Source organism: Nerophis lumbriciformis, linkage group LG14 (assembly GCF_033978685.3).
Source record: "Nerophis lumbriciformis linkage group LG14, RoL_Nlum_v2.1, whole genome shotgun sequence".
NCBI classification, from domain to species: Eukaryota; Metazoa; Chordata; class Actinopteri; order Syngnathiformes; family Syngnathidae; genus Nerophis; species Nerophis lumbriciformis.
This window is the reverse complement of record NC_084561.2, coordinates 19541804-19557948: the sequence shown is the minus strand read 5'-3', so window position 1 is coordinate 19557948 and position 16145 is coordinate 19541804. Positions and strand designations below refer to the sequence as shown.

Genomic DNA, 16145 nt, shown 5'->3' with positions numbered 1-16145 from the left:
TGTGGATCGGTGGAGGGAATACTTCGAAGACCTCCTCAATCCCACCAACACGTCTTCCTATGAGGAAGCAGTGCCTGGGGAGTCTGTGGTGGGCTCTCCTATTTCTGGGGCTGAGGTTGCTGAGGTAGTTAAAAAGCTCCTCGGTGGCAAGGCCCCGGGGGTAGATGAGATCCGCCCGGAGTTCCTTAAGGCTCTGGATAATGTGGGGCTGTCTTGGTTGACAAGACTCTGCAGCATCGCGTGGGCATCGGGGGCGGTACCACTGGATTGGCAGACCGGGGTGGTGGTTCCTCTCTTTAAGAAGGGGAACCGGAGGGTGTGTTCTAACTATCGTAGGATCACACTCCTCAGCCTTCCCGGTAAGGTCTATTCAGGTGTACTGGAGAGGAGGCTACGCCGGATAGTCGAACCTCGGATTCAGGAGGAACAGTGTGGTTTTCGTCCTGGTCGTGGAACTGTGGACCAGCTCTATACTCTCGGCAGGGTCCTTGAGGGTGCATGGGAGTTTGCCCAACCAGTCTACATGTGTTTTGTGGACTTGGAGAAGGCATTCGACCGTGTCCCTCGGGAAGTCCTGTGGGGAGTGCTCAGAGAGTACGGGGTATCGGACTGTCTGATTGTGGCGGTCCGCTCCCTGTATGATCAGTGCCAGAGCTTGGTCCGCATTGCCGGTAGTAAGTCGGACACGTTTCCAGTGAGGGTTGGACTCCGCCAAGGCTGCCCTTTGTCACCGATTCTGTTCATAACTTTTATGGACAGAATTTCTAGGCGCAGTCAAGGTGTTGAGGGGATCTGGTTTGGTGGCTGCAGGATTAGGTCTCTGCTTTTTGCAGATGATGTGGTCCTGATGGCTTCATCTGGCCAGGATCTTCAGCTCTCACTGGATCGGTTCGCAGCTGAGTGTGAAGCGACTGGGATGAGAATCAGCACCTCCAAGTCCGAGTCCATGGTTCTCGCCCGGAAAAGGGTGGAGTGCCATCTCCGGGTTGGGGAGGAGATCTTGCCCCAAGTGGAGGAGTTCAAGTACCTCGGAGTCTTGTTCACGAGTGAGGGAAGAGTGGATCGTGAGATCCACAGGCGGATCGGTGCGGCGTCTTCAGTAATGCGGACGCTGTATCGATCCGTTGTGGTGAAGAAGGAGCTGAGCCGAAAGGCAAAGCTCTCAATTTACCGGTCGATCTACGTTCCCATCCTCACCTATGGTCATGAGCTTTGGGTTATGACCGAAAGGACAAGATCACGGGTACAAGCGGCCGAAATGAGTTTCCTCCGCCGGGTGGCAGGGCTCTCCCTTAGAGATAGGGTGAGAAGCTCTGTCATCCGGGGGGAGCTCAAAGTAAAGCCGCTGCTCCTCCACATCGAGAGGAGCCAGATGAGGTGGTTCGGGCATCTGGTCAGGATGCCACCCGAACGCCTCCCTAGGGAGGTGTTTAGGGCACGTCCGACCGGTAGGAGGCCGCGGGGAAGACCCAGGACACGTTGGGAAGACTATGTCTCCCGGCTGGCCTGGGAATGCCTCGGGGTCCCACAGGAAGAGCTGGACGAAGTGGCTGGGGAGAGGGAAGTCTGGGCTTCCCTGCTTAGGCTGCTGCCCCCGCGACCTGACCTCGGATAAGCGGAAGAAGATGGATGGATGGATGGATGGATAGATGGATAGATTCATTAATTTGAAGCCAAAGCAGCAAAGTTGCAACAATACTACTTGGAGGGCCTAATGGGCCACAATTAACTAAATAAATATTTAAATAATTACTTAAATATGCCATTAATTAATTATAATTGGAATTTTATACAAAATGTGTTATTAAATGTGTCAGTTTATGTAATGTAAAATAAAATGTAATAATTTATAAATGTAATTAATTATAGATATCATTATTTCATGATTTAATTTATTATTTAATTAATTAATTGAACTTTTAAGTAACTTTTTAAAGATATATTATTCATTTATTTAGTTTTGGCCCTCCATAATACTGCACACACATTGCAGTAAAAATATAGCCACACTGCAAAAAGTCAGTGTTCAAAAACAAGAAAAAAAAATACAAAAATGAGGGGTATTTTATTTGAACTAAGCAAAATTATCTGCCAATAGAACAAGAAAATTTGGCTTGTCAAGACTTTCCAAAACAAGTAAAATTAGCTAACCTCAATGAACCCCAAAATAACTTAAAATAAGTATATTCTCATTAATAACAACTGTACTACTATATGAGTACGTATTTTCTATTGTTTCATTGAAAATAAAACAGCAATGTCCATTTGGCTGTCATCTGTTTTAATATGAGACACAATTGTGTCAAAGTCATGATTTTTTTTTTTTACATGCTTGAAATAAGAAATGATTACTTTAAAAAAGTAGTTTTATACTTGTGAGTGTTGATGACACAGCTTTGCAACAGTTGATATTCTAGTTTCAAGCATGTTTTACTCAATATAGGTCATCAAATCTCAGCAACAAGCTGTAATATCATACAGAGATCATTTAGGACCAAAACCCTTAAAACAAGTAAAACACTCTAACATAAAATCTGATTAGTGAGAAGAATTATCTTATCAGACAGAAAATAAGCAAATATCACCCTTATTTGAGATATTTAATCTTACTTAGATTTCAGTTTTTGCAGTGCAGCGATGCCTGATGTCCAATTTAGTGAACATATGATCGCAGTTTTCTCAAATCACAAACTCCATACTCAATAAAAATCAATTTGAACAATTATACTACCCTTTATGTGTTGCTATTTATAGAATAAAAGCAATGGGCAAATATTACTCCCATGCACTGCACTTCTTCTGCATGTCTGTTGGCCGTTTTTTTTTTTTTTTAATGTTTTGTTTTTGCAAAGTTTTTGGGTGCAATTTGACCAATAAAAGTTGTGCACATAGGGGAAAACATATTTTAATTAGCTGTCCAGTGTAGTGGGCACAATGCATCACAGGGATGATTGTTGTGATAGGTGAAAACATTCGTATAATATTTGATATCATTTTAAATATTGGCTTACCTGTTGTTTCATCAGCTCTTTTATCTCGGACAGGACAAGGTTAGTCATTTTTATCTGACTTATAATTTCGCCATCTGCAATTGAAAATAAATACGTTAACTGTCTAAGGAAAAACAAGTCAGCATCAATTTTATTTATACAAAACGTATAAATAAACATTTCATGTATTTGTGGCGGCCCGCCAAGGATACGATTGGCGCTATCTGTTACCCTCGCTTTTATAAACACATTATATAAAGGCTTGTCGTTCTAACTCCGTCCAGCAGATGGCATTGCAACTCTGCTATGACACACGTCATATGCCAGAGGATGTGTTGTTAACTTAAAGGGAAACTGCATTTTTTATTTTTTTTTATTTTGCATATCATTCACCATCATTATGAGGTGAAAAGACATGTATTTTTAAACGTAAATAAAAGTCAGCTTACAAAGGAGTCAATGGGAAGTCCTCTAAATAACCATCTAAAAATTGCCAGCAATACTCTATTTACATTTCATGACCTGAATATTAACCAAGTATTAATGATATTGTTATTATAAGCGCTAACACAGACAAACAATTTTTAGCGGCGCCGTGAGCAGAGAGAGCTAACCGGGCTTGTGCTACTATATTGACATCATCGGCTGGTGAGCTGCTTTATCGCCTTGGCGCCGGTGAAAGTCTATTCTAGGACGTAAATAAAGCCTCTTGCCTTGATAGTAGAAGGATGAGGACATAATCCGACAGGTTGGTCAACTTTGGCAACCAATTTAGACTTTAACTTTGCCCAAGGCTAATGTGAGACAAGAACTAACATGTTTCCCTTTTCTGTGCATTCTACATTGTAAAACACTGCTAGTAAGAAGCGGCTAACAGTACAGGTAATGGGAATAAAATCTAATCCACCTAAAAAACCCTCTAAAAATCTCCAAAAACATTTTATATACATGCTAGCCTTGTCAGTGGCGTATGAGTCCACGTATGCGCGTGGGAGCCGCATGCAGGAGTCCTAATAGCTGACATTCCTGCCACCTACGCATTCGCTACATTTTAAAGAGCAGACAGAGATGCCGCGATGGCAGTGTGTGCATGATGGATTCTCCAGATACAAACTTTTTTTTATCAGGTTTTTTTCATATCCCAGGGAGAAGCAGTGGTCGTGCTGATGTTAAACCTAATGGGATGTCCACGAAAACACAAACAATTCTTGTTTTTAAACATTAATTCAAAATATCCCTTTTTTTAATGACATGTTAAAAAAATAGGATCTAAATAAAAATGTGTTGAACGCTTGCCTCAGCCGCAGGTGCTCACTGTTTCTCTTGTCCAAATGTCGCACTGAGTTGCAGGACAGGGAGACTGCATGTAAATGAACTGTGTGTGTGTGTATATATACTGTATGCAATATTTCTATATACATATATACTTATATGTATACATGTGTATATATATATACAGGTACGTACAAACCCCGTTTCCATATGAGTTGGGAAATTGTGTTAGATGTAAATATAAAGGGAATACAATGATTTGCAAATCCTTTTCAACCCATATTCAGTTGAATGCACTACAAAGACAAGATGTTTAGATGTTCAAACTCATAAACTTTTTTTTTTTTTGCAAATAATAATTAACTTAGAATTTCATGGCTGCAACACGTGCCAAAGTAGTTAGGAAAGGGCATGTTCACCACTGTGTTACATCACCTTTTCTTTTAACAACACTCAATAAACGATTGGGAACTGAGGAAACTAATTGTTGAAGCTTTGAAAGTGGAATTCTTTCCCATTCTTGTTTTATGTAGAGCTTCAGTCCGGGGTCTCCGCTGTCGTATTTTACGCTTCATAATGCGCCACACATTTTCGATGGGAGACAGGTCTGGACTGCAGACGGGCCGGGAAAGTACCCGCACTCTTTTTTTACGAAGCCACGCTGTTGTAACACATGCTGAATGTGGCTTGGCATTGTCTTGCTGAAATAAGCAGGGGCGTCCATGAAAGACGGCGCTTAGATGGCAGCATATGTTGTTCCAAAACCTGTATGTACCTTTCAGCATTAATGGTGCCTTCACAGATGTGTAAGTTACCCATGCCTTGGGCACTAATGCACCCCCATACCATCATAGATGCTGGCTTTTGAACTTTGCGTCGATAACAGTCTGGATGGTTCGCTTCCCCTTTGGTCCGGATGACACGAAAACAATTTGAAATGTGGACTCGCCAGACCACAGAACACTTTCCCACTTTGTATGAGTCCATCTTAGATGATCTCGGGCCAGGAAAGCCGGCGGCCGGTGGATGTTGTTGATGAATGGCTTTCGCTTTGCATAGTAGAGCTTTAACTTGCACTTACAGATATAGCGACGAACTCTATTAAGTGACAGTGGTTTTTTGAAGTGTTCCTGAGCCCATGTGGTGATATCCTTTAGAGATTGATGTCGGTTTTTGATACAGTGCCATCTGAGGGATCGAAGGTCACGATCATTCAATGTTGGTTTCTGGCCATGCCGCTTACGTGGAGTGATTTCTCCAGATTCTCTGAACCTTTTGATGATATTATGGACCGTAGATGTTGAAATCCCTAAATTTCTTGCAATTGCACTTTGAGAAACGTTGTTCTTAAACTGTTTGACTATTTGCTGTGTACCTCGCCCCATCCTTTCTTGTGAAAGACTGAGCATTTTTTGGGAAGCTGTTTTTATACCCAATCATGGCACCCACCTGTTCCCAATTAGCCTGCACACCTGTGGGATGTTCCAAATAAGTGTTTGATGAGCATTCCTCAACTTTATCAGTATTCATTGCCACCTTTCCCAACTTCTTTGTCACGTGTTGCTGGCATCAAATTCTAAAGTCAGAAAAACAAATATATACAGTAACACAAAAACAACCTGTCTCTGTGATCACTATAGTTGTAGAAATAATAATGTAGTGTTAAATAAAATCAGTCCCTTGGGCACAAAACTGAAAATACAGCTCTCCAAAAAGTGCACTTCTGCTGCTATTGGAACATACTAACTACACACACTATGACAGTAAGAACACCACAGTCATCAATCAACATTTCTTCCCCCCTTACATGAGAGCGAAGCCTGGCAATAATTGCATATTGCCTGTTCTGCCCTCACTATACGTGTTGAGATTATACAGCTTGGCAGACAGCTAACAAACAATCCAAAGCAGATTAATCCATTTAGGCTCTTTATTGTTGTTGATCTTTCTTTGTCTTTTCCTATCTTTACTTTTGTCTTGCACTGGACTGTTATTTTTTTATTTTTTTAACTGAAATACACACAATGACAAATGTATAAGCTATGTGCTTCAATTAACATACTGAAATGTAATACACAATATGTAAATATTAGCTTCACACAAATATACAGTACTATCATCAAACAAATACTTGTGAGTGTTGAAACTATTTCAATGGTGGAAATATACGACTGGCAGCCATTTTAAGTCCTCAAAACATCCATTGAAACCGTGCACAAAAATCATTTTTCAATAAACAGCTTAGTATCAAACTTTCCACCTTAATATTGAGTTACATAAACAAGTTAAACAGTTTACTTACAGACTTATCTTTTCTAAGGCTAACACAACTTGTCTACTTCTCGATTGTCTCAACCCGGAAGAGCCCAAACTAATGACGCATAGTATTTTCATATCGCCACAAGGTGTCAGTAAGAGTCTACAATCAAATGGGCGTAACATTGCAGGTCCCACAGGGCATTTCCTGTATGTGGGAAGGGATTCGTTCCCAGGGATTCGAATAAAGAACCAACTCTTTTTCTTTACTATAGTGGCTTCGATAACGGTAACCGGTTCTCAAAAAGGGATTCGAGTCCATAGAATCGGTTCTTTTCTTATCGAACAACCGGGAGGACCGATTTCGAACATCATCCCTACTGTTCTAAAGCATTTATTAGTAACCAGCAAGAAGGTATATTTTTGATGTGATGGATGTAAACACAGGTCTTCTTCTTATTTTAGTTTTCTGGCCGGTTTTAGCCATAACTTATAAGGTGCATAGCGCCACTTACTGCACCGGAATATGTAGCTTTGGCTCATCATGTACAGTATATCTTCTATACCTTATTATTATTAATTATAATGAATACATGAATATGTATATATATATATATATATATATATATATATATATATATATATATATATATATATATATATATATATATACATGTATATATATATATATATATATATATATATATAAATAAGCGGTAGAAAATGGATGGATATATATATATATATATATATATACATATATATATATATATATATATATATGTATATGTATACCTACACACACACCCCATAAAATTCATAAACCGAGGTCACAACACTGGAAGTATATTACAGCATCCTAGGGGGCGTGGCTACAGGATAGACTTGCCAGATGGGAAACGTTTTCTGAATTCTTTGCAAGCATGTTATAGAATTGTACATTACATTTTCAATGATAATAATGTTAGTAAATTATCTACTAAAAAAAATAAAAAATGATGTGGTACATTACAAAGACAGCCAAAAGAGGTTAGCAGATGAGGATAAATCTAAAGGTAAAATATAGTGTAGAAATGCACTCAATTGCCAGGAATGTAGTCTTGAATTTCAAAATGTTCTTTAGGGGTTTGTGTGGCAGCACTTTGTGTTCGTCTTTTTTTCATCAGTTTTTCTTCCTTTTTTTTCCTCAAAGGGTGCTAACATGCCTGCAAACGGTGATTTTTATTGTAATATTGTAATTGTGATTTTATAGACAAGGTAGGCTGTTGGTAGCATCCTCCGGTTTGACATCAAAACGTCATCATCATTACCGTGACTACATTGACAACGCTCTGTGTGACCGAGATGTCACTTAAAAGCACGATTAAAGGCCTACTGAAACCCACTACTACCGACCACGCAGTCTGATAGTTTGTATATCAATGATGAAATCTTAACATTGCAACACATGCCAATACGGCCGGGTTAGCTTACTAAAGTGCAATTTTAAATTTCGCGCAAAATATCCTGCTGAAAAAGTCTCGGTATGATGACGCCGGCGCGTGACGTCACGGATTGTAGAGGACATTTTGGGACAGCATGGTGGCCAGCTATTAAGTCGTCTGTTTTCATCGCAAAATTCCACAGTATTCTGGACATCTGTGTTGGTGAATCTTTTGCAATTTGTTCAATGAACAATGGAGACAGCAAAGAAGAAAGCTGTAGGTGGGAAGCGGTGTATTGCGGCCGACTTCAGCAACACAAACACGGCCGGTGTTTCATTGTTTACATTCCCGGAAGATGACAGTCAAGCTTTACCATTAGCCTGTGGAGAACTGGGACAACAGAGAGTCGTCCCAGGAGGACTTTGAGTTGGATACACAGACACGGTACCGTGAGTATGCATGCAGCTGCGGCTTCCAAACATTTGATCGCTTGCCCGTACGTGCGTGCCGCTATGTGCATGTCACGTACGTAACTTTGGGGACTTTGGGGAAATATATGTGCTGTATGAACTTTGGGGAGGTGAACGGTACTTTGGGCTGTGGGATTGAGTGTGTTGTGCAGGTGTTTGAGTTGTATTGGCGGGTTATATGGACGGGAAGGGGGAGGTGTTTGTTATGCGGGATTAATTTGTGGCATATTAAATATAAGCCTGGTTGTGTTGTGGCTAATAGAGTATATATATATGTCTTGTGTTTATTTACTGTTTTAGTCATTCCCAGCTGAATATCAGGTCCCACCCGCCTCTCACAGCATCTTCCCTATCTGAATCGCTCCCACTGCCCTCTAGTCCTTCACTCTCACTTTCCTCATCCACGAATCTTTCATCCTCGCTCAAATTAATGGGGAAATCGTCGCTTTCTCGGTCCGAATCGCTCTCGCTGCTGGTGGCCATGATTGTAAACAATGTGCAGATGTGAGGAGCTCCACAACCTGTGACATCACGCGCATATCGTCTGCTACTTCCGGTACAGGCAAGGCTTTTTTTATCAGCGATCAAAAGTTGCGAACTTTATCGTCGATTTTCTCTACTAAATCCTTTCAGCAAAAATATGGCAATATTGCAAAATGATTAAGTATGACTCATAGAATGGACCTGCTAGCCCCGTTTGAATAAGAAAATCGCATTTCAGTAGGCCTTTAACTACGCTGCTACTAACGGCGTTCTGAAGACAAGACTGGGTTCGTACGGTCACGGAAAACCTGGAAAAGTCATGGAATTTTGAAATGCAGCCAGATTGTAGCAACATGTGTAGTAACTGTGGTGAGAACAAGTGTGCCTGTTTTTTTGAAATACCTGTACTATCTTTAATGATCCAACAAACTAATACATGGAGTTGAAACTCAAAGAATTCAAATATCGTGCAAAGGTTTGTTTATACCAATAGTTAGAGGTACAACTAATATAGGACACATGCAACACAAGATATTTCAAAACGTATTTTGATTTAATTTAGATGATTATGGCTTCCAGCCTATGTAAAACTCAAACATTTTTGAAAGTTTTGTGTTTTCAAAAACTGGTAAGCCACGATAAATATTATAACAAATAAAAGCTTGACATATCTCACTTTGTATATAATGAGTTTATATCACATTTTAGTTTCACATTTGAAGTTAAATTGCTGAAATGAATGAACTTTTACACCAAATGCATTTTTTAGTATCACCAACAGTAGGAAGGGGATTTAAATGGCCCTATTCCCGACACATGAAACGTGACGAAATGGGGGAAGCACTATTCACTTTGGCTGCCAGATGGCAGTAGGGTGCTGAATATCTTAAAGCCCTACTTAGTAACTTTTAATTTTGGTTGATTTTGGCGGCGCCAGTGGACCAAAGCGGTAGTGTTTTGCCAGAAGAAGACCACATTTCCTATGAGGACTAGCGCATATAGCGTCATACTGACATGTCCGCTGTAATATTGGCACAAATATTATGTCTCTAATGGCCATGTTGATGTTAAACCGCTGACACTATCAAAAAATGATCTTGGATTGCGCTACAAACATGACGCTACTACCAAGAATGTATCGGGGTGGATGCAGGTCCGAAGCAAAGAAAGACCGGCGGGAGATTTTTTTCAAAGGAAGTAGTGTGGAACTATAACACTTGTTGCTATTTATTGCTACCATGCACATTTCCGATAGCAAACATTAGCATTATCACTTTGATTTGAGCATCGAAAGTCACTTATTAGTCCAGCAGGAACAGAACCGAGGCAGCATCGGCCTGAAACCCCTCGTCTTTGAGCTCAAGCCAGCGAGTGAAAGCCGTGGCAATGTTGATACCGACTGTCCCTTTAAGCTCCTTTTTTTCTATTTTTTGGTCTCCACAGACAAAACTTTTCGTTTCTTTGGTTGTTTTTTAGTTCCGGCCATGATAGCAGTTATTGCACATAGACGTTCTTCTTCTTTTTGTTTTCTGGCGGCACGTAAGTCAGCACATTTGTAATTTTTTTGTATGGCAGGGTTCCTGCCACCCTCCTCAATGTCGCAAAGTGCCACTAAAAGCGTGCCACTAAAAGCGTCCTCAGGCCATGACAGAGGTGTCATTCAACTCGTTGTAAGTCAATGTATCATCCCAAAAGTATTATAAATATTGTGTGAAGTATTGAAAAGTTACTTAGTGCTCCTTTAAAATGTTTTTTTGTGGCAATTCCAACTTTGACCACAGCGTCAGTTGCTATGTAGGGTGGCGCTTTCCATCATTTTCAGCAGACTGCATTGCAAAATGATTAACCCCTCTTTCTCTCTCTCACGTGAGATCCACCCAGGAATTGGGGCCATGTGAATCCCTTCCCTACTGTATAGTGTTGTTTGGCAAAAGCCTTAATCGCCATTTGTGCATAATTTGTCATGATTAGTTTTCGCTGGTGTCATTGAGATACAATAACTTATTATGATCATGCAAATGCAGGGTTTTTGGAGAAGTCATGGAAAATCATAGATATAAAAAGTGTATTAACCCTGCAAGAAGCAAGTGACCCAAAGACCTCAACTTCCCCTCTGACCACCATCTGTTCCCCCAGTGGAGTCGTAAAAGTGTAAAATCAAAGACAATGTGTTCTTCTCGTTAGTAGCTACTCTATTTACTGAATAAATAGCACTTCAGAGAGAAAATAGACTTGTTATGTTACTGTAACTCATTTTACTGTCAAAGTGTCCAAAGTGCCATTTTCGGCCAGCAGACAGTTTTTTTATTGTCCCTCGACATGTTCCAAAAAAAGATATGAATGTGTTATTATTGAGGTACCGTATGTTAGACATAACACTGACAAATAGATTTGCTTCGTCACTTATAACAGTGGTCCCCAACCACCGGGCCACGGCCCGGTACCGGTCCGTGGATCGATTGGTACCGGGCCGCACAATAAATAAAAAAAATAAAAAATATTGTTTTTATTTTTATTAAATCAACATAAAAAACACAAGATATACTTACAATTAGTGCACCAACCCAAATAACCTCCCTCCCCCATTCACACTCATTTGCAAAAAAGCGTTGTTTCTTTCTCAATCAATCAATGTTTATTTATATAGCCCTAAATCACAAGTGTCTCAAAGGGCTGCACAAGCCACAACGACATCCTCGGTACAGAGCCCACATAAAGGCAAGGAAAAACTCACCCCAGTGGGACATCGATGTGAATGACTATGAGAAACCTTGGAGAGGACTGCATATGTGTCTGACATATTCTGTTATTAATATTCTGGTTCCTACATTATATATCAATATAGATCAATACAGTCTGCAGGGATACAGTCCGTTAGCACGCATGATTGTATTTTATTATGATAAAAAAAATTAAATACAAAAAATATAAATGAATACCATACGCCCCCCCCCCCCCCCCCCCCCCACCCCCCACCCCCCCGGTCCGTGGGACAAATTTTCAAGCATTGACCGGTCCGCAGTTACAAAAAGGTTGGGGACTACTGACTTATAACACAAGAGTTGAGATAACAGCACAGTCGTTCCTTATCTTTTCGGACATGACCGCGATAAACACATTTCCCAAAGTAGAAATGTAATATTTTCAGCATGAAGCATAAAAAAGAGGGTTTACGACATTCTAAATACAGTATTTTCCGGACCATAGGGCGCAGCGGAGTATATAATATCGGCGCACTGCCGATGAATGGTCTATTTTTTTTATCTTTTTTCATATATTAGGCGCACTGCATTATAAGGTGCATTAAAGGAGTCATATTATTAGTACAGATGTCCGATAATGGCTTTTTTGCCGATATCTGATATTCCGATATTGTCCAACTCTTAATTACCAATTCCGATATCAACCGATACCGATCTACACAGTCGTGGAATTAACACATTATTATGCCTAATTTTGTTGTGATGCCCCACTGAATGCATTAAACAATGTAACAAGGTTTTCCAAAATAAATCAACTCAAATTATGGAAAAAAGTGCCAACATGGCACTGCCATATTTATTATTGAAGTCACAAAGTGCATTATTTTTTTTAACATGCCTCAAAACAGCAGTTTGGAATTTGTGACATGAGCATGAGGAGGTTGGGGTGGGTTGGGGGGTGTATATTGTAGCGTCCCGGAAGAGTTAGTGCTGCAAGGGGTTCTGGGTATTTGTTCTGTTGTGTTTATGTTGTGTTACGGTGCGGATGTTCTCCCGAAATGTGTTTGTCATTCTTGTTTGGTGTGGGTTCACAGTGTGGCGCATATTTGTAACAGTGTTAAAGTTGTTTATACGGCCACCCTCAGTGTGACCTGTATGGCTGTTGACCGAGTATGCCTTGCATTCACTTATGTTTGTGTGAAAAGCCGTAGATATTATGTGATTGGGCCGGCACGCACAGGCAGTGCCTTTAAGGTTTTTTGGCGCTCTGTACTTCTCCCTACGTCCGTGTACCACTCCGTACAGCGCCATTTTAAAAAGTCATAAATGTTACTTTTTGAAACCGATACCGATAATTTCCGATATTACATTTTAAAGCATTTATCGGCCGATAACATCGGAAGCCCGATATTATCGGACATCTCTAATTATTATTATGTTTTTCTAAATGTAAAACACTTCCTTGTGGTCTACATAACATGTAATGGTAGTTCTTTGGCCACAATGTTGCATAGATTATGTTTAACAGATCATCTTCAAGTCACTTTCTGACAGTCGCTTCCAGATGCGCCGTTTTGTGGGCGGTCTTATTTACGTGGCTCACCTTCGACAGCATCTTCTCCGCGTCATCTGTGTTGTAGCGGTGTAGCGTGCAAGGACGGGAGTGGAAGACGTGTCAAAAGATGGAGCTAACTGTTTTAATGACATTTGGACTTTACTTAAATCAATAACGGAGCAGCATCTCCTCATTCGGAAACAACCACACCGGAACTCTAATAACTAAAGTTTCTTGGGTGAATGATGTAAACTCACTATACCGGTATGTTTTAGCGCTCTCATGGCGAGTTTAGTGACAGATATAAGTAAGAACTTAACACTATTTTATAATACAAATGGCAACAGCAGAGGATGAATGTCCCATAACAAGAAGATAGAGAAAAAGAAGGTTATCGATGCGCACAGTTTTTTTATTTATTTATGCAGATCCCAAATACAGATCAGCAGGTACCAGAAGGTAAGAAACGTTTCTTTTGCATAATATTGCGAAACAAAACGCCAGATAATATGTCTTACCTTATACACACACCATAATAATACTTGTATGTTTAATGCGCCAACAATCCTTCAAGCGGTGCGGCTTCATAGCTTACCAAAGTCGTACTAAAACATTTTGATGGATTTTTGAGCGCCTTGTGTCATGTTCTATATTTTCAATGGGACTTTTACAATGTTGGTGTTGTTTACTTGAGACCCATCATAGTGCAGTCTACACACATCTCTTATGTTTGACTGCCATCTACTGGTCACACTTATCATTACACCATGTACCAAATTAAATAGCTTTCGAGGTGGGTATGCTCAACCAAAAGTATTCCTTACATTAGGCGCACGGGGTTATAAGGTGCACTGTTGAGTTTGGGGGAAAAAAAGGATTTTAAGTGCGCGTTATAGTCCGGAAAATACGATATGTTCTTTTAGCATTACAAGAGCCCTTTAGACATGAAATAACACCCTTTTAGTATTGCTGCCTGAGGCTGAGCCAATCAGTGGCCGGGATACTGAACAGCACACACTGATTGGTTTAGTCTCTTCTAGTGGCCAATACTACTGTAGTATTGACATTTTTAGTTTAGTTAGCCATTTTTATGCTTCAAAATGCTTAATTTAGGCCTAAAGTGTTGTAGAATACGCTCTTTAAAACACTTTTTAACAACACGTGATACAGTAATTGAAGCGTGATATGACGAGGGATGACTAAAGATTTTTTTTTTTCTTATAATAGCTTAGCATATACCATCTTAAATGTACAGAACGTGTCAAAGTGACTCCTCTACAGTAGTGATTCTCAAACTGTGGTGTTTTTTTTTGATTGATTGATTGATTGATTGAGACTTTTATTAGTCGATTGCACAGTACAGTACATATTCCGTACAATTGACAACTAAATGGTAACACCCGAATAAGTTTTTCAACTTGTTTAAGTCGAGGTCCACAGGCTCTATCTTGCAAAAAAAAAAATCACTTGATTAAAGTACAGTGTTTTATTTTCTTCTATTCAAACACAGTGTTGCTGTTCAAACTGTGTGTAATGTTACAGTGGCCAAAAATATATTTCTGCATCGTTTTTAATGAATACTTAGGCTTACTGCGCTTACTATTTTAATGTTGGTCATTGTGCTGTTATGTTTTTTTAAGGTGGTACTTGGTGGGTTTTGTATTTTAAACAAATGGGATTTTTTTTTCAATAAATAAGGGAAATTCTGCGGGATTAATTATAGTTCTAAAGTCAAATCACCGGCCTCAACAAGGATGGTTTTAAAAGAAAAGGAACATGAAAACAAGTCCAATTTATACTGTACAAGAGGCTCCCGTGATGAAAGTGGACAAAGACTCCAGTGATGTCCCAATACTTTTGTCTACTGTGCCCATGTTTTATTTTACTATTAACTTCTGTTTAAACTTGTGTGAGCATTGAGAATTGAATTATATATGTTCTGTTAATAACTCTTCTATTATAGCTACATTTGCATTATATTCACCAGCATTGCGAAATTAATTCTGTTTGACTCTAGAGATTTAACGGCAATCAGAGTGGATTTTTGTTCTAAATTGAAGCCCAATACAATTAGATTCAATGTAAATAAAAGACGTGTTATTTTGACGGTGCCAAAAGTAATCATCACGTCTAAATTCTGAAAGTTTTTTGTCTTACCTCTTTGTCCTGCAGCCCCGCCAATGCAAAGCCAGCAGGTCAGCACCAGAAAGCGAAACATGTCGCGCTCTTCTGCGACCCTCCTGCGAAAAAACCTGCCTTAGAGTGAGTCTCACTATTTCTTCCCCCTGCTTAGAGGCGTTTGTACCCCACACCCCTTTCCAAATAAAAACAACAACATGACCACCACTAGCAGCAGCAGCAACCCCCACTTCCCAAACTTCCATCCCAATCCTCCAAGCTCGGCCCCCTCTGCAGGAATTCCGAGCAATGATAAAACACAGTTTTTTCTTGAACAAAATAGTCATCCTCTTAGAATAATGGATTAAAAAAAAGGTTTTTGCCCACATAATGGTTATAATATGTAATATGTTAAGGTAAACATGTCCAAAGTGTGGCCCACGAAAAACAAACATGTGAAATGTAATGAGGAAAAAGTTGCAATTTCTACTCCAATAACACGAAGCTGCCATGAAGGCAGTTTTTTTCTTTAAAACTGTCATTGTTAAAAAAAAAATTAAATTAAATTATGAATCACTGACCAATTCAAGGCTCCAATTACTTCACATCAAACATTCCACTTTCAAATATTGCATAATGGGGGATATGGCATATTTTGTGTTTGACAACGTTTTCTTTGACAAAAAAGGGATAAAACCAACATAAAAAATTATGAAAATGTATAATCCACGGATAGATGTGAAGTTGATCTGGAAAATTAAGCGTTGAAAGTAAAAAAAGTAAAAAAAAAAAAAGCATGACTTATTTTTAACATTTTTATGAGTGGATCCCCAAAAATGTTTCTTTACGCTGTCTTCAAATCTAAACATCAAACA

General features: G+C 39.6%; 1 protein-coding gene across 1 annotated transcript in view; it reads right to left on the bottom strand.

The window, feature by feature from the left end:
• Window positions 1-15431, bottom strand: part of comp (cartilage oligomeric matrix protein) — a 44929-nt gene extending 29498 nt beyond the window's left edge. The window contains exons 1-2 of the mRNA XM_061975888.2: window positions 15310-15431; window positions 3012-3085 (exon numbers count right to left, since the gene is read on the bottom strand). Coding sequence (XP_061831872.2) covers window positions 3012-3085; window positions 15310-15370 — 135 coding nt within the window. The 5' untranslated portion in view covers window positions 15371-15431. The remainder of the gene's footprint in view (window positions 1-3011; window positions 3086-15309) is intronic.
• Window positions 15432-16145: the final 714 nt, after the last annotated feature.